General features: G+C 38.1%; 1 protein-coding gene and 2 pseudogenes across 1 annotated transcript; 2 read left to right on the forward strand and 1 right to left on the reverse strand.

Annotated features, from left to right (window-relative positions):
- Positions 1-1,042: 1,042 nt before the first annotated feature.
- On the forward strand, positions 1,043-17,191 carry LOC130054228 (uncharacterized). Its single transcript, XM_056163247.1, has 2 exons — positions 1,043-11,139; positions 16,405-17,191. The coding sequence occupies exons 1-2, from the start codon at positions 11,078-11,080 to the stop codon at positions 17,111-17,113; spliced, it is 771 nt and encodes a 256-aa protein (XP_056019222.1). The 5' UTR covers positions 1,043-11,077; the 3' UTR covers positions 17,114-17,191.
- Positions 17,192-23,958: 6,767 nt separating this feature from the next.
- LOC130048231 (uncharacterized) lies at positions 23,959-24,758 on the reverse strand (annotated as a pseudogene).
- A 15-nt stretch (positions 24,759-24,773) lies between these two features.
- On the forward strand, positions 24,774-25,654 carry LOC125670661 (uncharacterized; annotated as a pseudogene).

Consider the following 25,654-nt stretch of genomic DNA (forward strand, 5'->3'; position numbering starts at 1 on the left):
AGATCATACAGGGTCCATCCATTAAAAAATATAAAATTACACAACACCCTTATTCAAACAGGGACATAGAACTGAATTACACAGCGTCTTTCCTCTAAAAGGGAGCCGAGGACCAAATCATACACCTCATATTTTTATCATGAAGAACTCAACGTCTAACAGGCATTATCACAAGAATCTAAAATCAACTTTCTAATTTAAGCAAGGGAATCTCACAAAGTAAACGAATCTATTTTTAGCTTAAGCTAGAAGGCTATGTAAGAGAGAGAGAGAGAGAGAGAGAGAGAGAGAGAGAGAGAGAGAGAGAGAGAGAGAGAGAGCAATGAAGACAGAATTCTCAGACAATGAAATGTCTCTCCATATTTGAAAGCCTACGAGAATGATATATTTCACAATTAGATATACATTCGTCTTTCTATTTCAATCAAGGGAATTCCACAGTCCAAAGTTAAATTTTTATTAGAAGTAGGGAGATCCCACGTGGGGTGGGATGTTTTTCCCCTTTTTTGAAATATTGAAAAGTATCAAAACCGGTTATCAATGTTGATAGAAAACAATGAATATGGCAAAAATAAATTTAGAATATTTCGATTTTGGTCTAAAAATATCATAATCTCACCAATTTTCCCGTTCATGTGTAAAGGACAGACTATTGAAACCAGAAACGAAACGAAAACTAGAACTCTCAAGATATCTATGATACATTTACACATTCAAAACTTACACAAAGTTGACACGTTCCTATTTTTAGCACGTAAATTTCCAAAATCACTGGCTCCGGGTGATTTTAGCTTAAAATAAAACAAAGTCATCATTTCCCCCGGTCATGTGTGAAAGGCAGAACATCGAAACCAGAAATGAAACGAGAAATAGAACCCTTCAAAATTTTTATATTTTCATATTACTAAATTGTAACCACTCGGGGTTAAGTCCATTTATCAAAGGGAATTTTCATCGTCGTGTACATAATTTTGTAAACTGGTTGATGATGATGTTCGTTTTTGATTATTTCTCCCCTACGGGTACTGCTGCAACGTTTTCTTTGTTTTTTATTATTACAGGTCAAGTCGAACCTGGCTGTTTTCATGAATGACCTCCAATCGTCATGGCTGTGGATAATAGTTACCACGTGTTGGCGGCATTCTTGGCTAACCAGTAGTGCTTCTATGTTAAGTTTACATGAATTGACATTTTGGATATTTTCTATTATGGACTAGATGACCAATCATCTGAGCATCTGTTCCCAGGGCTAAAATGTTTTGCTTGTTTTTAGGCATTTTCTGTAAGGCAGGGATTGATGCCTGACTCCTACATTTATAAGAGGCCATGGTCAATTATCGCCAATAAACTTACAGAAGATAATTTTTGTATCATCATTTCATTGGGGTGATTCCTCTCCGTTATTTTAAGGATTTATGTAAATGTAAGCAACCAAAATGTACACAAAAATGAAGTGTTTCTTTTAATAGCATGCAAATTTGCAGAATCTATGGCGTTTGGTTTCGGGTTTAAAAAAAGAACAATCTCACCAATGTTCCTTGTCCTGTGTAAAAGGCAGAAACCAGAAACGAAACAAGAAATAGAACACCTTTAAATTTCCTAAATTCAGTCAAGCAATACACAAGGCCGGTGTGATTCTTTTTTTAGCATGCATTTGAGGGGGTAAAAACAGGGGTTTAGTTTTCTGACTTTAAAGTATAACAAACTCAGCATTTTTGTATCAGATTATAATTAATCCTATATTTAACACGTGATGATTAATTAACTTTTAACAAGTCCTAGACCTCTTACAGTTAGCAGACCACACAGCATTCTACCTCTAACAGGCACCACATTATAAACCAACTTATCTCTAACAGGTACCACATTATAAACTGCCTTACCTCTAACAAGTACCCCTACCTAATAGGTACAAACGTTTACCATACCCTTCCCCTAACAGTTATCAGATTATAAAAAAAACAACACTTTTTTATCTATTTCCATCAACCAACAAGAAGCAGAAGCCAAAACGTATGGACAAGATAACGAAACCGGTATAAGTAACGGTAGGCATGCCAATCAACCACAAGTGTCCCCGCCATTGTGATTACCACAGAGCCTACTCGGTCTCGAATTATGGACAGATTCAAACTTACATGATTGATGTTGTTATCCTCAGGTATTCGAATTCGATCGTAATGATTTTGATGTGGTAAAATCGTAGATCTTGAGCTGGGGGAATTCTTCTGGTATTGTTCGAATTTCATCCATGCTTATTTCTCCGGCCAGATTTTTTCGTTTCGTTTGCCAAGAAATGAATGACAATCAGTCGTCCTAGAATGGATTTGTCTAAAAATATCAGACAAATTTTCTGGTACATCATCAACCTTTAGTTGACTTGACGTGCATTGTTTTGAACCAGTTGTGGTTCGCTCTCGTTCAGGGAATATCAATTGCATATGCATTGTAAGATCAGTTGATACCGTTGGACAAGTATATGAAAATACAGGTACTCTTTAGTGAGAATGTACATTTCAAAAGTATCTGGATAACAAAGAAAGGACGTATGTAACAACCTGTCCGCCTCACACAACTACCAACTTACAAACCACCCTAGCTACATTTTACAGGTACCAGATTACACAGCACACTGCCTCTTACAGGTACCATATCATAAACTACTCTGCCACCAACAGATACCAATTATACAGTACTCATCCATTCACAGGTACCAACTCACACAGCAACCATCCTGTAACAGATACCTGTACCAGAGTATACAGGTCCCATCCATTAAAAGGTGTATAAGTGCAAAGCACCATTTATTAAACAGAGACTGAGTACCAAATTATACAGCACCTTTAATATAACAGGGATTGACTGTCGAATTCTGCAGCAGCACCCTTTATCAAACGGGCATTGAGAACCAAATAATAAACAACCATATCTTTAACAGGTACCAAGTTACACAGCGCCCATCCTGTGACAGGCATTTATTGCTAGATTATTGAGTACCCATCAATTCAGGGACTGAGTGCCAAATTATACAGTAGATAGCATTAAGAAGATTTTTTTTTCACAGCACCTTTCTTATAGGGGCTAAAAACAAAATTATAGAGTATTCATCATTTAACAGGTATCAATATGCACATCAACATTTTTCTAACGGACACTGACAATCACATTATGCAGCATCCACCCTTTAAAAGGTACAGCAGTAAATTACGACTCTTCAAACAGGGACTGAGAACCAAATTCTGTAGAACTTATCCTTTATCACGTACCAAATCGTGAAGAATTAAGAACCAGATGTCGTGGACGTAATATACAATACCTTGTAAAATGGTTACATTGGCCTTCAACGTTTAATTTATGGGTCAATGCAGATAATGTGAAACCATATAATTGATTGTACATCATATTACCTTTATTTTTGTAAATTTATGTGAAAAAATAAAATGTAGAAAAAAATGAATATCTTTTGCCCGTACATATCCGGGGTTTTCTGTGACTCAAATTACATTATCAATGGGTTGATTTTTTGAGTTGCTCTTATCAATTACGAGACCCGTGTTTACTCATTCGATTCAAATTTGGCTCTACCGTATAACTCGGATAACTAAATTACCTTATATCTCCTGAGCGAATTATCAATTGTTTACAAACGATTGAAAGACTGACGTTACTAAAAACGTGCTGATGGATTTTTCATCCCTTATTCTTATCGTTTCCCGCACGTATGATTTCATGGAAATCCAGTAAAAATTGGCGTTCCTGGGTCTTTTAAAAACATTTGTTGGTTCTATCGTTCAGGAAAACCTGTCATATGATCAGTCATCGTTTATTGTGTTGACAACCATTGATCATTTAGTTTTAGATGGATTTCCATCTTTAGTTGTATAGCGAATTATATGATTATCTGATTTTGACTGCGGATAGCTTCGTTTACCTGATCAGGATATATAGGGCTCATGGCGGATGTGATCGGTCGACAGGGGATGCATACTTCTCCTAGGTTTATCTAGGGGTTCATGTTTGCCCAACTATCTATTTTGTATTGTTTTAGGAGTTATGAGATTGATCACAGTTCGTTATCTTCACCTTTCATTTGAACTATTGATCACCACGGCAAATGTTAACTTCTGTCATGTGAGCTCCTTCGATCAATAGAACGGTTTCATATGACTCCTTTTAATCAATCAATTGTGTCCTATGATCCCTTTGATATTCGGTCATTAAGTAGGTCAAAGTTGTCCTATGATCCTCTATTTTGTTCCCGAGAACAACAGGTAGAACAATATGTGTTTTGTTTATCCATGCGCCTCATAAGTATGGTGCCCGTCGAATTGTGACGTTATTTCCGACGCCTTCCGTTTAGGGAGGCGATATGGGGAGGCGCTGTAGTAAAGTATCTGGCCCAGAACACTCTTGTTTTCACACTACTCTTACCATTAAGAAACACTGAATACCGAATTCCTCAGAGGGACTGAACACCAAATGCTACAACTCTCATCTATTAACAGATACCAAATTTCACACCATGGATTGTTGCTCTGCAATTTGGTACCTCCTAAAGGATGGGAGCTATATGATTCGATACACAGTCCCTGTTAGAAGAAGGGGTGTATTATTTGGTGCTCAGTCCCTGTTTGAAAAATGGTTCTGTGTATACACTGGTACTGAGTACCAGATTACGCAGGGCCCGTCCATTAAAAGTGTAAAATAACATAACACCCTTCTTCGAACAGGGACGTAGTTCCAAATTACACAGCATCTTTCCTCCAAATTATACTGCACTTAACCTTATGATGGATAACTTAAGGACTAAGAGGTATCATTTATGAAAAAAACAAAACAAAATTCTACCTCTAAGAGGTACCAGATCACACGATCTCACAACACCTTATATCTAACAGGTAGCATATTACACAGCAGATTATGAACTCCCCTTTCACAAGTTTTCCCTCAAGCACCATTTTAAAAAGTCCCATTCTCCATTCCCCAACCAAAAAGAAGCAGAAGCCAAAATGTATGCGCAAGATAACGACATCGGTATAAGTAACGGTAGGCATGCCAAAGGAACCACAAGTGCCCCCGCCATTGTGATTACCACAGATGCTACTCGGTCTCGAAGTAGGGACAGAGACGTTCACATATTTATACTGTGGTGCTACCAAACCGTTACCATACACAATGCCGTATTATAGCTGCGTACGAGGCGACTTTCCCATAACGTCTTAAAGTCGCAGCCCACCAAGACATCATGAGTCGAACATAACGTTAACCTAGTTTCGCCTCGTGGTCTTTAATTTCTGAACAAATGCGCTTCTTACTGGTTGGATGAAAGAAGAAAATATAGATATGTTGAAAGGACACGTTAATCGTGCAATATATATTATATGTAGTGTGATGAACATAAAGTTCCAAAACATAATTAAGGACCACAATAGGAAACTTACGTCCAAATGGAAAAGAAAATATCCAAGAATTTGGACAATTACTACTTCTCTATACGACCAAATGATTGTGTTATGTTGTACATATAATATATCCTACATGAGTGTCGCACATTATCTGTGTACCACAATATCAAAAGCACCTAATGGTGTGAAGTTGGTATTGGATGCCGATGTGATCTGAGTTTCTTCCGGAGGCATAAAATAAAACGCATGAGAACAGATAGAAGGACTGGTAACACCGATAATAACGGGGACATGCTACATAAAAGCTTCCTGTCCTCAGCTAGTAGCATCGCCGTATATCGGTAACACCCCGTTGACATGCATTTATATTGGTACCATGCACATTTTCCCATAACAGTGCGCAGCTAGGTTAAGGACTTCCATAGTAAAATGCACAATAATCATGGGGGTGAAATTGCACATTAAATTCACAGGTAGCATTACACTTGTTACGGTCAAACACCGAAACGATACTACCCATATGTTGACTTTGACTGTGCTACCGTAAATCCCCCTCATGGTAATTTCCCGTGACGTCAGTTGAAGATCACGTAACACTTTATTTTTGGAAAACAGCGAGAGGCCCTACTTGTTAACATAAGTTCAGGTTCATGCGGGTAACCTGATGAGTTTTTATCGATATAATCAGAAAAAAATAAGAATTCTTAACCTGAAAAGTGTTGGGAGGAAATGCATACTCAAACTATACATGCTATAATTTAACAACATATCAACAGTCATCAGCGAATTACTGGGGTTGTCCACATTCTTATACATATCATACCGTTAAGATACAAGACAAAAATTGGTCTCCGCACTTTTCAAATTCATATTGTTTCTTTTTTAGTTGATGAATCTGACCTTTGCCACTGTTTCTGTAGTATGAGATTATTTATGTACATGAGGGAATTTTTAAACGCATCAGTCATTCAGATTAGGGGCGATTTCAAGGCCACAATATAATATGAATATGACCTTCGTGCATACTATATATAAAAAAGGGAGAATGATTTGATATCACAAAGGAATGATATAAATAATCATTTGACAAGATATGTTTTCACGTATACAGCTTATCACTTGATAATAGCAGTAAATAGCAACAGAATATTATGACACTTTCCCCGCGATACAACTATCGAAAATGTACTCTGTGACGTACTTTTTGATTGTGACGTCATCTGGTGCGAAGTGCACAGAGGTACATTTATAAAAGCATTGTGATTTTTCTCGGATAGCCTTAACTGAGCTGCGTGTTGCAGTCTATCGCAGTGGTCTGAACAGGGATTACATATTGTGGACGTAAAGAGCTAAAGATAATCGAAGGCAGTCTGTTATGGGGACGAGATCCTATCTCCTATAGTGTAGCCGTTTATTGTGAGGTTTGGAAATCACCATACGTTTCAGCAGGACAACGCTCGATGTCATGTGTCGCGCGTTTGTATGGATTATCTTGAACAGAATAATATTGACGTTCTTCTGCGGTGGCCGAGAGGTTAGAGTGTTCGTCCTCATTCGGAAGGTCAGGGTTCGAATCCCGGCCGAGACAGACCCACATCGTTAAAACATTAGTGACAGTTCCATCGCCAAACGCTCGGCATCAGGTGTGAATGTCACGGGTCCTCGGAGATGACCTTAACAAGAGATACTGTGAGGAATTATCACTAAGAATACCCCCCGCTTACCCCAATCTCCCAAAGGGTGTTGTAAATAGGTATAAATTACCTCTTTCCTGAGTGTAAAAATATGGCATGCCTTTGTAGTAGAAAATGGAAGATATAGTCCAAACACAAATCCATGGCATATACCTATAATTTTGACCTTGATATCAAAGGTCAAGGTCATAGAGGTCATGAATGTACATGACACAGTTTCATGGTGATACACCCATGTCGTATGGTATGACTATGTCAAAAACCTTTAATCAAATTTGACCTTGAGGTCAAAGTTCAAGGTCATATAGAGGTCATGAAGGTACCTGACACATCGTCTCATGGTGATACTCATTTGTCAAATATGGTATGCCTATGTCAAAGAACGAAGAAGTTATGGTCTGGACACGGATCCATTGTAGAAAACCTTTAATTTCGATCTTGAGGTCAAGGGTCAGGGTCATATAGATGTCATGAAGGTACTCGACACATCGTCTCATGGTGATCCACCTGTGTGCCAAATATGGTATGACTAAGTCAAAGAACAAAGAAGTTATGGACCGGACACAAATTTGCACAGACAGACAGACTGACGGACGGACAGACAGAGTGATTCCTATATACCTCCCTGAACTTCGTTCGGGGGGGGGGATATTTAAACGGATGACCCGTGTCACAGTAGGTGTGGCACGCTAAAGAACCCCCACTGTTCAATGGCCGTAAGCGTCGAGCATAGGCTTAAATTTGAAACCCTTCACCGGTCTTGGTGACGTCTCCATATGAGTTAAAAATTCTCGAGTGAGACGTTAAACAAGAAACAATCAATCAATCAATCAATCTTCCATGGCCAGTGGTATCTCAAATTCGACTGGTACATCTACGTAATCGGTTTCTGCCTGCCACTGTTACAACAAACCAGAAGACTGGTAGGTACAACAACAGCATTTTTGCCCAAACGGTACATAATTGGCTGATGGAGGTAAGGTTACGCTCAAGACGCTCAGTAGTTGGATCGTTGCTTACACGACGTCATCGTACAGCATTCTTACGCTGGGCAAATGAACGTATATCTTGGAACCGTAGTCGGTGGCAAAATGTGCTGTTTATTGATGAATATCGGTTTCTTCTTCGTCGTAGTGATGGAAGGATGAGAGTCCATCTACGGCAAAACGAGCGATACCCTGGACGCTTGCGTGCATGGAAGCAAATGATTTGGTGGTGGCAGAGTAGTGGTCTGAGCAGGTATTACATATTGTGGACGCAAAGAGCTAAAGATAATCGAAGGCAGTCTGTTATGGGGACGAGATCCATCTCCTATAGTGCAGCCGTTTATTGTGGGGTTTGGAAATCACCATACGTTTCAGAAGGACAACGCTCGATGTCATGTGTCGCGCGTTTGTATGGATTATCTTGAACAGAATAATATTGACGTTCTTCTGCGGTGGCCGAGAGGTTAGAGTGTTCGTCCTCATTCGGAAGGTCAGGGTTCGAATCCCGGCCGAAACAGACCCACGTCGTTAAAACAGGTAGTGACAGGTCCATCGCCAAACACTCGGCATCAGGTGTGAATGTCACGGGTCCTCGGAGATGACCTTAAAAACGGATGACCCGTGTCATAGTAGGTGTGGCACGCTAAAGAACCCCCACTGTTCAATGGACGTAAGCGCCGAGATTAGGCATAAATTTGAAGCCCTTTACCGGTCTTGGTGACGTATCCAAATGATTTAAAAATTCTCGAGTGAGACGTTAAACAAGATGCAATCAATCAATCAATCTTCCATGGCCAGTGGTATCTCAAATTCGACTGGTACATCTACGTAATCGGTTTCTGCCTGCCACTATTACAACAAACCAGAAGACTGGTAGGTACAACAACAGCATTTTTGCCCAAACGGTACATAATTGGCTGAGGGAGGTAAGGTTACGCTCAAGACACTCAGTAGTTGGATCTTTGCTTACACGACGTCATCGTACAGCATTCTTACGCTGGGCAAATGAACGTATATCTTGGAACCGTAGTCGATGGCAAAATGTGCTGTTTATTGATGAATATCGGTTTCTTCTTCATCGTAGTGATGGAAGGATGAGAGTCCATCTACGGCAAAACGAGCGATACCCTGGACGCTTGTCCGCATGGAAGCAATTGGTTTGGTAATGGCAGCGTAGTGGTCTGAGCAGGTATTACATATTGTGGACGCAAAGAGCTAAAGAAAATCGAAGGCAGTCTGTTATGGGGACGAGATCCATCTCCTATAGTGCAGCCGTTTATTGTGAGGTTTGGAAATCACCATACGTTTCAGAAGGACAACGCTCGATGTCATGTGTCACGCATTTGTATGGATTATCTTGAACAGAATACCATTGACGTTCTTCCTTGGCCAGCGTTATCTCCAGACTTACCCCAATTGAACATCTCTGGGATGAGCTTGACAGACGGGTGCGCAGACGCCCGAATCCACCGGAAACGACGGAACAGTTGTCAGGTGCATTGCTAAGCGTGGAACAACATCCCACAGGCTGAAGTGCAAGGCCTAACTGCGCAGATTGAGAGTTTTAATAGACATAAAAGGCAGCCATACTTGTTGTTAGTCTTTCTTTTTGAATTCTGAGGCATCCACTTTCATGTAACCACTACGTTTCATAGAAGTCAAATTCATAAATATGTTTTTGTTGTTTTTGATTCACCTTTTTCTTGATAAAAAATTGTTTTATTCATTTATATTTCATATAAGGAATTATGTTTGAATTATAAATTGCCTGTATCGTTTATTTCTTCGTTGTTTGCCTAGTATATTTATAGACCATGAAAATTTTCAAGGAGGCCATGGAAATTTTCAAATTATAAATTGCCTGTATCGTTTCTTTCTTCTTTTTTTTTGACCTAGTTTATTTATAGACCATGAAAATTTTCAAGGGGGCCAATATATAATGCTGATTGACAGTGTTAGCGTTACTGAACTAGCAAAGGTAAGCCTCTTACTTCATACGTCCTTACGTTGAATATATTTTTACTTCAGATTTATATACATAATTTTCTCAGGCAAAATGCAGCTCGTTTACTGATTTTTATGTTTCTTTTCCTTTTTTATTTTGTCCTTTTTATACCGAATTTGTGTACGCGATTTCTTCAAAACGCCGCTACAGATTTTCATGAAACTATCAGAAAGGATACATTATAAAATGAACTACATGTAGATTCATTTTTCTTAAATCGAAATTCACTTCCGGTCGTGCGTTACGTCCGATTTACCGTGTTTAAAATGACATTTTGTCCAGGCATTTTTGTGCCGTAAAATTAACCGTCTGAAACGAAACTTGCATGGTTTAATTACATCTCTTTTATAGTTTCAGAAAATGTGATACTTATTGGAAGTAAAAACAGAAACTTCCAGCTTATTGAGAAAAAACGTTCAAAAATTGGTATTTCTTTGTCCCCACACAATGCACACATCAATCAAGTGTTTGATATGATTTTCACATGTAATACTGACATTCTCAATACCTAAAGTAACGTCCAATACTTTTTTTCAAAACTCACTTCCGTTTGTGAGACATGTCCAATTTCCGTTTAAAAAACAGATTTTGTCGAGGCGTTTTCTTATCAACAGTTAAAGATTTAATCTTGAAAAGATCAGGGATGATAGATCTCGCCTTGCATATGTGACATACGCATGTCAGTTTTTCCACCGTGACTTCCGTTCGTCACCGGAAGTGAAGAAAGAAAACGTCAAATTAAAAAATTATGGGCTTGAAACGAAATTGGCATGGTAAAATAAGATCTCTTCTGTAGTTTCAGAAAATTTGATACTTACCGGAAGTTAAAACAGTAACTTCCGGTTTATTGAGAAAAAAATCGAAAAATTGCTCTTTCTTTGTCGTCATATATCTCGTTTATAAATCAAGTGTTTGATATGTTTTCACTTATCCAACTCTAGAGTTTCATTCATAACGTTTAAGTCTTGAAACTTTCAGGAATGTTAGATGATGACTTGTAGAAGTGACATAGGAGTTTCAATTCCATCGTCCGCCGGAAGTAGCTTGAAGTATGTAATTTTTGCATTTCTATTGCTTATAACATCGTCTAATAGAGAGTAAAAAGTCTTACCATTTCCACCGGAAGTTGGTTGTTCGAAACCGGAAGTTGTAAAAAAAATCATTTTTTTTCATTGAAACTTTTAGTGGGGGTTCCTGAACGCTTAATGTTGAATTTTCGGTCGTTTTATGGACTTCCGAGATACTGGAAGTGAATAAAACAAAACTGGATGTTGTTTATAATATTGATAAATCATATCTCTTACATGTTTATCGCTCTATTTTTAATAATTCAGGTGATTATTCCATTCATGTATAGTCGTTCTTCACTAATTGAATTCTCCCAGTCAAGATCCTATCTCGTCAGAAATCGAACGGAATACCTCCTCTTTGCTCGCTATGAGATTGTGTCTGGTTATTCTTATTTTCTCCGATGCTTTTTTGTCCGGGAATGTTCCCAGAAACTACACAATCGTAGATGTGCAGAACGATAGCCTTTTTGTCTGCACGTGCAGACACACGCACACAGGGATTGCATTATTGGTACAAAATATTCGAAATCAGAATACACAAGGGATCGATATGAAATCTAATAGCATTCAAATGGTTTGATATTCATATCATGGGTAGATATTGAGACCCTTAACTTATCTGCATGGTCAAAATTACCAATATGCACGTGTACTTCTTTTTAATTGGATAATACTAAAACGTTATGAATGAAACGAATGAGTAGATATGCAGAGCATTGGTAGATAATATATGTATCTATATATCAGTGTAATAAAAAATCTCAACGCACATGCGCATGCGTTCTCTTTCGAAAGTTCATTTTCAAAGGACGATAACGTTTTTGTTTTTCATCAAATTCAGTTGATGTTGAGGATTTAGGTGTGTCTTGGTACTCCTTACAAATTGCTGTGGTTAAATCACTGCTCAGCACGTGTGCTGATTTCTGATTGGAAAATTTTAAAATCACTATAATTTTTTTCATATTTGATGCAAACATTATGCAATTCATACTGTAAGTCTATGATACAAATGTCCGTTGATTGATATCAACACAAGCGCGGAATCATACTCACGTGCGCATGTATGTACGTGTATTGCTTTCTTTCATTTCTTGGTACTGAAATGACCATATTAAACTTACTAATTAAAGGCTAAGATAAATTGATTTTGTTTTGCTATAGGTGTACAATGAAACCAGATTTTGTTGCTTTTGTATTCAATTAATGAACGTCATTCTCCAAATTTTGGACTTCTTAAGAATCACGGGACATATTTCAACCAAACTTTGTCTAAGGATCTTTCAATAAAAGAATTCATGTTTGTTACAATAAATTGCTAATCCCAATCTGAAGGGAGATAGTTAAACAACAGTAAAAGTCTTATTAAGAATTATTGAATCATGACGTATCTATATATAGACGTTTTCCTATAGAATAAAGATTCAACCTTGTTCAAGCTAAGTGCAGTGATAGTGGTTAGAGTGGTTGCTTCGTGACCTGGTGTTGTGAGTTCCAGCCCTAAAATGTATTTTGGTCGCGTCAAATCTAAGACATAAACACAAGTAAACGATTACTTTGCTAAACGACAGTAAGTAGAGAGAGTTGCGAGTCTTTCTGGATGAGACCTCAAAAACGGAGTTGCCGAATCACGATAAGGAGCCCACATTGTAGAGGGCCTGAATGCCACAGAGAGATCTAAATTTGTAACTCTTCACCTAAAGTTGCTGACGTCTCTATCTTAGGTAAAATTTCTTGTAAGGAAAAAAAAAGAGAGAAAAGAAACATTAATCAAATCGTTATTTACTCAGAGCGGAGACCATAAATAGACTTAGATTCATATCTATTTAATTTTAAACAAGGGAATCCCACAGTCCAAAATTAACTTTCTATTTTAAGCAGGGGAATCCAAGAATTCAAATATCTATTTTAGGCACAATACAAACTTATCTATTTTTAGCTTAGCTGGAAGGCTGCCGTATAGACAGACAGAGAGAGAGAGAGAGAGAGAGAGAGAGAGAGAGAGAGAGTACTATGAAAATGATACATATTTTTCATATTTATAAGCCTAAGTAAGAGAATGAAATATTTCACATATAGATTATTAGATTTAAATTCATCTTTCTATTTCAAACAAAGGAATGCTACAGTCCAAAATAAAAGTAGGGGAATCTCACAGTAAAAATACACTGGTACATATTACTGTATATTCCACTATCTGGTTATTGAATATCGTAACAGAGTCAATGGAACTATTTGAGAAATTAACATTCCTACAAAAGGTTAAATTGATGCTTATTAAAGCAAAATATTACTGTAAAAATATGGATAATTTCTATATTACCTTTTAAGCTTTCATATCAATTACTACACCGTGAATAAATCGAATGCGGGTGGTTTCGTCCCAATTACCTATTCGCACCTAGTGGATTCGCACCTTTACCTGTACGCCCCAAGTGGATTAAATCTACATTAGGTTATTACACAATTATCCCATTCTCTTTGATTTCTCCAACATAATTCCATGATCAGTAAAGATATGTTCGACTACACATTCACTACTAAGAAAGACATCTGACGCAAACTGTCCGCAACACTAAAGTTCCAGCTACATGTACATACCTGTATTATGAAGTGGTTCTATTTTTAAACGTGTAAAATCCCAAACCCGTTCTAAACAGTGACGGATTTAAGGGAAGGTGCAGCTGGCTACCCCCTAAATTTTTTAAAGTTAGGGTAAATCGTGGTGTCTTGTTTAGAAAAATGTAAACGATAAAAGAAGCAATAATTTCTTCCACTCTCAGAGAAAAAAATGACAACATCTTTGATTTATTGAATTACTTTTATGGGGAGAACTTACAGCCCCCCCCCCCCCAACCCTTAAAATTTGCATTATTTTATTAATTTCAGCTTATTACAAATGACATAAAATAGTAACAATGACTACATAGGAGACATATTTCAAGATCTATAAAATCTGCAAAATCCAGGAGCTTCTGGGGGCTTCCCCCTGCCCCCCCCCCCCCCACGAGGGCGAAGCCTTAGACCCACTGGGAGTCTCAAGGTGGCTCCCAGACCCCCTGCCTCATAAAATTGCGCCCCTAACTGCAATCTTGGATCCGCCCCTGCTAAATTGGTTTACGGCGTTAGCTGACTGTAATAATTTTAATCGTCGAATATTGCTTTTACCACTGTGTATGCATATTGGGCAATAAGCAAGTACTAATCGAAAAACACAGAAATAGTATTGTTTAGGATAGGCATTCTTGAAAAACCAATTAAATCTTACCTTTTTAAGAAATTAACATCAATGGATTAAAATTATATATTTAGCACACGAATTTCCACAATCATTAAATAGAACAGACTCGGTGTTTTCCCTAGAAAACGAAACGAAAACAGGAAAGAAACGAGAAATAGCGAGACAGTTATGTGGATTTTCACAGATTTTAAAATTTTAACATTTGTAGCCACTGCAAAGGGTTTAATGAGAACTGACACTTCTTCTCCGAGATTGTGCTAAAACGCGGAACGGAAAACGGAATGTATTTCAGATAACACCAAAAAGTCGGGAAAATATGCTTCATTTGAATTAAAATCAAAATTTTAGGAATTCGTTTACAAGCGGTAAAATGAGTTTGTCTTAAATTCTGCACCATGAATTGATTGAACTAGATGAAATAAGAATTTGTCTGAAAATTCTGCGCTATGAATTCATTAATACGGAATATCGAAACCATTATTTCGTCTCCGATTCCGTCCTGGTTTTAATATTTAGTACGTTCAACGAGATCACGCTTCCTGCGTTAACTTAATCTCTACCCAGAGTTGTCGTTCCTTGCTCTCACTTACACCTCTGTTATCATCTCAAAATGTTATTCCACATGTAAATCCACCTTTTTTACGGCTAATAAAACTAAGAGCTATTTTATAAAATATCGGGAAAATGTGGGACAAGCAACTATTTGTAGATTTTTTTCCCATTACTATATATTCTTCATGTACCTATGTATAGACCTGGTGCAATAGGACTACCCAAAATCCACGTTTCAACCCCAAATCAATGCTTCTTGTGTCACAAAAAGACTTGAAATCTGCTCAATATTTATTTATTTACGTATATTTTTGTAACTGAAGTCAAAACCATACTTTATTTGAGCATACGTGCTGAAGCGGAAAGCTGTATTTCTTATGTTATCTTTATTGCAAGAGTTATCGCCCTTGTCATTTTAATTGCTTATTAGACATACTCAAATAAATATTTCATGATGGTTAGTTTTGAATTAAAGTACATACAATTATAATCATTGTGTGTTTCTATAGTAGATTCTATAAAGATTAGCCAGTTTGGGTATGATTAGTATTTTGTTTTAATTTATAAGTAATTATACACTACGGATCATTATGGTACTGCGGATATATAGGATTCTTCTATACGATGGGTGCGAGATAGGAAAACGGTTCTAGAGGTAAAATTCGACAAATCCTGTAAGGTACGTATAAGTGTGCGGACTTCCCTACATGTATTGTACGTCTTAGTAATAAGTGTGCGGTCATCCCTGCTTATTACTGCCAGAGTGTGTGACTCTGTAGACCCTGCTCTGCATTTGGCATCTCATAGGTACAAGTGTGTGGACATCCCTGCTTGTTGCTGCGCAAGATCAGGTGTGAGGACATCCCTGCCTGTCTTGTGGTAGAGTTCTGGTGTGCGGACATCCATGTCAGTGTCTCTGATTAGAACCGGTATTTATATAGTGATAGGTGTGCGGTCAACACTGCCTATCACTGCGCAAGGGCAGGTGTGCGGACATCCCTGCTTGTCCTTGTGGAAGTGCGCTGGTGTGTGGAATTCCCTGCCAGTGCACTTGTTAGCTACCAGTCAATGGATCCTATATAGACGCAGTACAACTGATTAAGTCTGCGCATTGTACATATTGCAGCATCTCAGGGCTATCCGTTTCTATCACGGGTACGAGCCCGCGGGGGTTCACAGGCAGTGACCTCCCTTGCACGTTACATAAAATTTGGTGGCAGCGGTGGGATCGCTTGAGATGGCTGCACGATGGACGACATAGACAAGGAGCTTTCCATGATAGAAGAGGAGCTCGCGGAGCTGAAAGAGGAGAGCATAAGGAATAAGAGTTTCCAGTCGTCAACGCCTGTCACAACGCACAAGCATATGCAGACGCGTGCGCAATTATTTATTTATTTTTTTTAAAATTGCCTTTGCCAGTCTGTGAAGTAAAATATTTATATTTTATTTTGCAGAATGGTTAACACAAAGTTCACAAAAGCCAAGCCTGGCCATCGATGTAGTCTATGTGGAAAAAGATTTCCAACGGAGGATAAGTGGAGCCATCACACTATCCAGTGCGCGAGAGAACTGAGGGAAGAACTGGCATTTGAATGTCAAGAGTGTGACTACGCAACCAAAAGAGAGAGGGATCTGAAGAGGCACGCAGAATCCCAGCACAGAACAGACAATCTCCAAAAAGAGAAGACAGGCAGAAATGAATTGGACGACCTGGGGAAAGATCCTGGTGATCTGCACCATTTGATTGGACTGAAAAACACATCACAGAAGCCAGCGGCGGCCGGAGAAAAGAAAAGGAGTGCTGATGATTCTCCTGTGTTTGCGCCTCCACGAAAAATCTTCCGTGTTACGCAGGGAGATGCACCAGACAAGACAAAGATTCAGTCAAAGTCAGCAGAGGGACACCGTAAGAAGTCAACTAGTGCAGATAAGGAGGAAGCTAAGAACACAATTAGCACTTCCACGCAGACTCAGGAATCTGATGGACAGGTCGTGTCCACGGAAGTGCAAACAGAGACATCAGATAGGTGTGACTGTGGAATTCAAACATCCCCAGTTAAGAAGCTGGTTCACCACTCAGTCACCAGGACGGTGACCTACAGAGATAACCATAAGAAGATAAAAGAAGTAGAGGTCGATGCATGGGACTCTGAGAGTGACTAAGGCTTTGGTCTCCATTGAAGTGATTATTTAGGAAGCAAAATAGCTTGTTTTAAAGATCATTTTTTTTGTACATGTGAATTGTGTTTGCTGTTGTATGTTCTTTTATGCGAGGACGCATAAAGCTGGGGTGGGGGTGATGAAGCGGAAAGCTGTATTTCTTATGTTATCTTTATTGCGAGAGTTATCGCCCTTGTCATTTTAATTGCTTATTAGACATACTCAAATAAATATTTCATGATGGTTAGTTTTGAATTAAAGTACATACAATTATAATCATTGTGTGTTTCTATAGTAGATTCTATAAAGATTAGCCAGTTTGGGTATGATTAGTATTTTGTTTTAATTTATAAGTAATTATACACTACGGATCATTATGGTACTGCGGATATATAGGATTCTTCTATACGATGGGTGCGAAAAAGGAAAACGGTTCTAGAGGTAAAACTCGACAAACCCTGTAGGGTACGTATAAGTGTGCGGACTTCCCTACTTGTATTGTACGTCTTAGTAATAAGTGTGCGGTCATCCCTGCTTATTACTGCCAGAGTGTGTGGTCAGACCCTGCTCTGCATTTGGCATCTCATAGGTACAAGTGTGTGGACATCCCTGCTTGTTGCTGCGCAAGATCAGGTGTGAGGACATCCCTGCCTGTCTTGTGGTAGAGCTCTGGTGTGCGGACATCCCTGCCAGTGTCTCTGATTAGAACCGGTATTTATATAGTGATAGGTGTGCGGTCAACACTGCCTATCACTGCGCAAGGGCAGGTGTGCGGACATCCCTGCTTGTCCTTGTGGAAGTGCGCTGGTGTGTGGAATTCCCTGCCAGTGCACTTGTTCGCTACCAGTCAATGGATCCTATATAGGCGCAGTACAACTGATTAAGTCTGCGCATTGTACATATTGCAGCATCTCAGGGCTATCCGTTTCTATCACGGGTACGAGCCCGCGGGGGTTCACTGGCAGTGACCTCCTTTGCACGTTACAGTGCCATTTTACAAAAATCTTGTAAAACCCTTGAGACGTTAACAGAGGTGTAATAGAGTGTAAGGAACGATAACTCTGGATAGAGATTGGCGTTAACTTGGGCATTTTTTCAGTAAACAAGCACATGTTACTAATGTACTAACATATATAAATATAGTGTATTCAAGCACATTTTAGCGCCGTTTTTGAAAGTTGAGGGGTGGGAAACAAACGAAGAAAAAAAGTACCGTTATATCAAAATATGACAAAATCTTAGTTAGCAAGAAAAGCAGTTCTGCTCAAACCCCTAAAGACAGAAGTGTGTGGTAGTGTACATGTTGCTGCATGTATATGTACGTTTCTGGAGATCGATTTCTAAATAATTTATTGTGATTAAGTATATCATTTCATAGCGGTCGATTGTTTTAATGACACAAGAAAATCTCATAAAGTAAATATCCACACAAGTACATACGGTGCAGGAAATATACTTTTTCTATTGTTTTATCTCTGCTACCAAACATTAGAAATTTAATCCAATAACTCATGTTTTGGTACTAGGACATTCACTTGCAACATTCTGAAAAATAATCTTTAAACCGGGCATATATTTTTATATCAGAAATGAGTCGTCTTTTGCCATCACTAATTTGTATACAAGAGTTGCCGAAGTGACGCATAATTTTCGTGACTTCTTTTTCTGAAGAGTTCCAAAATTTTCTAGTTCCGATATCCCGTATTTACGAAGCAGTGTGTGTGTGTGTGTGTGTGTGTGTGTGTGTGTGTGTGTGTGTGTGTGTGTGTTTACTTAACAACATGGAGTGTGGTATGTATAAAACGACGCTAATCCAATCTGGCACGTTTATCGTGGAAACGACCATATTCCAATCCTGCACATAAGCAAATGTTCCAAGTCAAGATATTTATGTAACCAAGGCGATTTAAGGAACAAATCGCATACACTGGATAAAGATTTCATCAAAAGTTATGTGCAGAGTCGATTTTACAGAAATTATCTTCTTAAAAACGCATTAAAATATGACTAGAAATATCATCGTCAACTTTGATCAACGAATTTACAGTTGTATGTGTACATGAGTAAGACTTCCAACAAACAATCAACTTAATGAAGCCTCCCTGGCCAGGCAGTGTTTTAAATTCATAAATTCGTCATCTAATAAGTCGGTAAAATGAAGAGTTCTAAGAGCCTACCTTTCTTTAGAATTGCCGTCTGCCATCTTGTTTTGCCCAATCCTGCACACGATCATGGCAGTGAATCAATGATATTAAATCAACAAGTTAAGCATACTGTGTTTAATTTATTATTTTTAAGAGCCATTCTCTGTAACCACTTCAACATTTATATAAGGGGTCCGACACGCACTGTCATCGATTTTTTTTCTTTGGCACATCGACTTAATCTGGCATAAGCAATGTAAAGCCATTATAATGAGGTTGCTATGCAACTCCGTTACCATGGTAACACGTGCATGCCATTCAGAAGACAAAAGAGTCAATATTTACATGAAAAATGACATTTTTATTCAACTATATTGGATTTAGTTGTTTGACTTCTTATAAAATCATTATAAAATGATAATATATAGCAGTTTTATAATTTAGTTTGATATTTAGTTAAAGGTTTGAAAATTTCTGTTATGTTTTCATTCTGTTTGGGAAAGAGTGTTGTTTGATACATTCTGAAAAAGCTAATTTAGAGGCAAATTAGAATGATGGATAAAAATTCCCGCATTCAGCTCGAAATCTATAAATGCCTGTACAACATACATTAGACCTAGTACTATCATATAACAATGAGATATGTTTGGGAATTTACCTTCTAAGCTGTATTTCCATGGAAACAAAATGATGCATTTCATCATAATATAACAGTAGAGATGCATTTTTCAATGCAATTTAAAACACCATTTTCTATATATTCAAAGTATATAAACTTGATAACTGACTGCTACAGAGGTTGGACCTTAAATTTTAACAAGTTTAACATGAGAATTAATGTTGGTTGCAATGGAAACGATAATTGCTTTTTCTTTTCAAATTCGGAATCCATGCAAATTAAGTAAATTTTTAGACAAAACAAATATGCTTTTATTGACATATTCAACTGAAATCAATGTTATAGTTGAAAAATATTAATATTGGCTGCTATGGTAACAAAATATCCCAAGACAGCAAACTTGATTTTCACATTCTTTTCAAGTAGCCTAAATCGCATTTTATTATACATCCTGCATGTTCTTCAATCATAAAAAAAACTCCTTATTTGTAACAGATGATTAAATCAATGCATAGTATTTGCTTTTTTATCATTTCTGGTTTTCAAATTTGCATGATTTTTATATGTGTATTGTACATGCATCATAATTTGCATTGTACATCTTTATGATTCATCAAAAATAACTATCATATTTAGAAAATGCACATTTGATTGTATCGTGTAAATTGGTTCACCTTGCCACTCGAATTAAGTGTGACATTGAAATTGAATCATTGTTCAAGTTAAATAAACTAAATAGGATACATGTACATAAATATTGTAATTTATCATTGATTCGTTAGGCATTAACACCCCCCTTGCAGTTCAATATTAGCTCTGCTTTCTATGAATGTGCAAGAACTAATATGCCAGTACCATGTATGAAATCTATTAAACTAACACGAATTGACAATCTACATAGTTGCTGACTTGTGACCTTGGCATTTGACTTCAAAACAATGGAAGTCCTCTATTTTCTAGAGTTTGCACGTTCATAATTTTTATAAACGTAGGTATGTGAATTATATTTCAATATCATAAGTAGATCTTGCTTGTAACTGCAACATACCAATTGTGGTCATATTGAAGTCATTTGGTATGCTGGGAAAGTCAATACACTGTATCTGTATCTGACATCGTCGGGACCCACGGGTTTTCCCTCCGCTACACTGTATTTTATCAGTTAGGATTATTCTCCAAATAGTATCAAACGCGATTTGATAAATCAATTCTTAAGGAATGAAAGTCTTTTCCCTCTATGTATACGATATAAAGTTGGGACAGTTTACGCGATTTTATGATCTGTTTCGCGATTTGTAATGCTTAAATTACCCCCAACTTACTTTATATCGTATGAAATGAGGAAACATTACATTCATTTCTTACTTATTTGGTGGATACATGTATCAGTTTTGACACTAATGCAAATGAAGTGCTTCTTCAAACTTGTTTATTGGTAGATACGTTTAAACCGAGAACATTTTTCATAAATCCAGTATACTCCTAAATACTACATTGATGCAAATGAACTGTGTCTTTGCTTTATTAGTACATATTTTTGGACCACGGAAATTTCACGAAAGCCTAGTATTGATATGACTTCAGAGAAAATTAAGTGCGTCTTCAATTGTTTCATTGGTAGATATTTCAAGCCGTGGAGATCTTCACAAACCGGTAGCAAGATTGATATTCAGAGAGTATGACTGACCTATCAAAGGTAATCTTCATGTTTCTTTACTTTTTAACTCCTTGTTGGACTTACGAAAACCACCCTTTGATTCACCTAAAGTTTGGGATCACACGTACTTGATTTGTAGCTCACTTGAGCTTTCCTGATCACCATTTGTCTTCATCTGTCTGTACATTTTCATCTTCTTCTCCAGAACCACTGAGCCAATTTCAATCAAATTTGGAACAAATCATGCTTGCGTGAAGGGGATTCCCGTTTGTTTAAATGAAGCGTTATGCTCCTTCAAAGTGAAGATAATCACAAAAAAGCAAAAATAGAGTGGATTCATTTGAAAATGTTCTCAGAACACTGGGCCAGAAAAAAATGAAATATACATGGCATCTTCATGACATAGTGCAGATTAAAGTTTCTTCAATCATGGTCCCCGAGATAGGGTGGGACCACAATAGGGGATTATAGTTTTATATTTAGCTACAGGTATACTCGCAAAATGTTTAAAAATCTTCTCGAAACCAATGGACCAGAAAAATGGAAAATTTACATGGAGACTTTAAAGTTTGTTAAAATCATGATTCCTGGGTGTATGGTGGGGCCACAATAGGGGATCAGAGTTTTATTAGAAGTTAGAAAAAATCTTTAGAAATATCCTTAGAACTATTCAAACCAGGGGTTCATATTTTGTACATACATACTACATGTATATGGCAAGACCTTTCATGTTATCCAATGATTTGTAATCTTGTGACAATGATCTGAACGTTCGACCTACTTTTAATAAATATCTGACCTATTCAGTATGTTCTGAACTATTTAACGTAGATCTTTCATCTTTACATTTTTATATATATACAGTATATAAAATTTATAAAACGCAGACGGTTTATTCAGATGAGCCTGAAAATTCGAAGATTGTCCTTATTGTGTAAACAGTTTAAATTCAAATAATCTTCCCCTCAACCCGGTCATTGAACAGAATGACGGTTGAGACTCAGATGCGTTACCGAATTACTTAGTAGTTGAAATAAAGATATGCTAGAGTTCCTCATTGACAATATCTTCGTGGTCTTTGGTGATCAGGTCTTCCAACAGTCTGTTGGAATTCCCATGGGCACGAATTGTGCTTATTTGTTAGCTGACCTGTTTCTATATTCATATGAAGCAGAATTTATTAACAAAACATCTACGCGAGAAGCAAAAATCTCTTGCTGTGGCCTTCAATTCCACATTTAGATATATCGACAACGTGTTGTCTATTAATAATAATAACTTTCATTCATATGTCGATTCGATTTATCCCCGTGAGCTCAAAATAAAAGACACCACAGAGTCGTCCACTTCTGCTTCATATTTAGATATTTTATTGAAAGTAGACATTAACAGCAAACTGACAACTCAACTCTATGAAAAAACGGGATGATTTCAGCTTCTCCATCGTCAACTTCCGATATTTATGTAGCAATATTTCATTATCAACTGATTCTATATGCAAGAGCTTGTTCAGCGTATAGTCAGTTTTTAAATCGGGGCAAGCTACTGACGAACAAGTTGATGGTACAGGGGTTTCAACAATCTCAATTGAAGCCAGCATTTCGCAAATTATATGGTCGTTATAACGATCTAGTTCGTCAATACAACCTCGCATTGGGTTAAATGCTGTCTGACGTGTTTCATACCGATTGTCAGGCCCTTCAAGCACACTGATTTTGACTGCGGATAAATCCGTTTACCTGATCAGGATATAGGGCTCATGGCGGATGTGACCGGTCGGCAGGAGCTGCTTACTCCTCCTAGGCACCTGATCCCACCTCTGGTGTGTCCAGGGGTTCGTGTTTGCCCAACTCTCTATTTTGTATTGCTTATAGGAGTTATGAGATTGATCACTTTTCGTTATCTTCACCTTTCATGTTAGTTCTTCTAATGAGATAATATTATCTCAGAACAGTGTGTCAATGAACAAAAAACAAATATATGAATACTTATATCTTTATTATGGCGTTTACGGGTACGGCTGTATTTATAACACAACAGAAACGAGCCGCCAGCATGATCAAGGGCATGCCCCAACAAACAAAAGCATCATCAAAAGCAAATTCAACATCAACATATTCTCTTACAAAGTCAACATTCAAAGTTAAAAAATATCAACATTCACAGTTCAAAGTTCACATCATATCAAAGAGTGCTTGACCCTGGGGGGTGGAGAGGTCAAACATCTCATGACCTTGACCCTGGGAGATGCAGAGGTCAAGGACTTGTAGATTTTCACATTTCATCATAAGTTCTGACGGTGATGCTCGTAAGCGCTACACGTTTCCTACCTCGAATGGCAGTACTGGCAATCATGGCAGGAAACTCCGCCACACTGGGGGTGGGGGAAGAGCGGCACTTAGCTAAAATTAAGCCGTACCCATAAGGACTACTGCGAAAAGCATACAACATTGTGGCATAGTATAGCTTCTAGGCCCTTTGTAGTGTGTTTAACAGAATGGAATTCCCTAGTTTGGATAGATAAACCCCACTACTGTGTAAAAATGTGGGTTATGGTTTGATATCTGGATACGAAATGACACCCCCCCCCCTTTCCGACTTGATTAAAGCGCTTGCAAAGGAATTAAGGCGCCGGCGTGCTTCCTCCATTTTGGGAATATTTCCATTCAATGCACGGTAGAACGCAATACCATATAATCCTAGCTTTGGGAAAATTTGTTTTTATGAATTTTGTAACTTTCTTATTCTGTAACCTCAATTTGCTTATGGATGTATGGCCTAAATCGTTCCCACCGCAATGTAGTAGAATGGAACTTGGCTGTGGACCAAATCTACTTAAATATTTTAATTTATTGACAACCTGCATAAGAGCTAGACCGCTGTAACCCTGCCACCATAAAGATATATTTACCCTACCGAGATTCAAACCGCAACCACCAGGCCTAAGTATAGCTTCTGTTTGTGCCCACTTTAATATTGAGGAGCCCACCAACCAAACGAGTTGACTTTCTAATAAATGAACTATACGAATGTATGATTTATAACATCTAGATCGCCATCTACCAGATTTCTGAATGACATTGGATGAAAACCCCTTGATTGCTAGTTCAGTACACAGAGGTCGAAGCCCAAGACGTCGGCAAGTATAAAAGCGGCGATATCACCCCCCCCCCCACAGAGATGCCGAGTCAGGGTCTCGAACTACTCACTATGGCTGAGACGGGTCATGAAGGAGAGCTTCAGATGTCGGCTACGAGCCCGGCTAATTTAGCCATGACAGCTGTACCTCAGAGTGCGGAGTTATCCTCGATATGTCTACAGAATTCTCAAGTGGCGATGGATATGCCGGCACCTACACCTTCCATTAACAATATAAGTATGCATGTTGTGCAGGCCACTCGGCAAAAAATTATTGAGGGTCAGTACATTGATTTAGTCTCTCTGTTGCCACCAAACGTTGGGGGAGGAGAAAAAACTCGTCATGAACAACCTCGGGGAAACAGTAACTAGGGACTCGACACCAAAACGTATAGAGTCTATAGAAAAATGGACGGATGTCATGTTGATTTTTACAGCATTCTACTTGCAAGCACACCCTGGTAAAACCATTGACCTCCTTAAGTACATTCAAACAGTAAGAATGGGGGATGGTAGGGGTTGTAAGTGGTGGTATGAGTATAATATTCAGTACCGCCTTCGCAAGGCCAGTAACCCCCGTAGCTCTTGGGGAAGGTCGACTCGGAACTTTGGCTTATGTATATGACCCCATCTCCTGTGGAAACTCATACTCTGAGTCTGAAAGAAGCCCGGCAGCCGCAAGGAAATATTATGATTTCAACTTCAAAGGATCTTGTAGCAAATTTCCTTGTTTTTATGATCATACGTGCTTGCGATGTAATGGGCAGCATGCCATGGTGCACTGTCCAGGGGTTCATCAACCGCAGCCAAATGGGCACAAGTCCCTCAACAATTTTCGCTTCCCCGGGAAATTTCAGTTTTCGGCGTCAAATTCAACACCCACTTTCAGAGGGCAACAAAGTCAATCATTCACTTATAGGGGGCCGTATATTTCTTCGTGCCTAAGACACCGATTTCAAAACCAACAAAATTTGGGATTTCGGTAA

Source organism: Ostrea edulis, chromosome 1 (assembly GCF_947568905.1).
Source record: "Ostrea edulis chromosome 1, xbOstEdul1.1, whole genome shotgun sequence".
Lineage (NCBI taxonomy): Eukaryota > Metazoa > Mollusca > Bivalvia > Ostreida > Ostreidae > Ostrea > Ostrea edulis.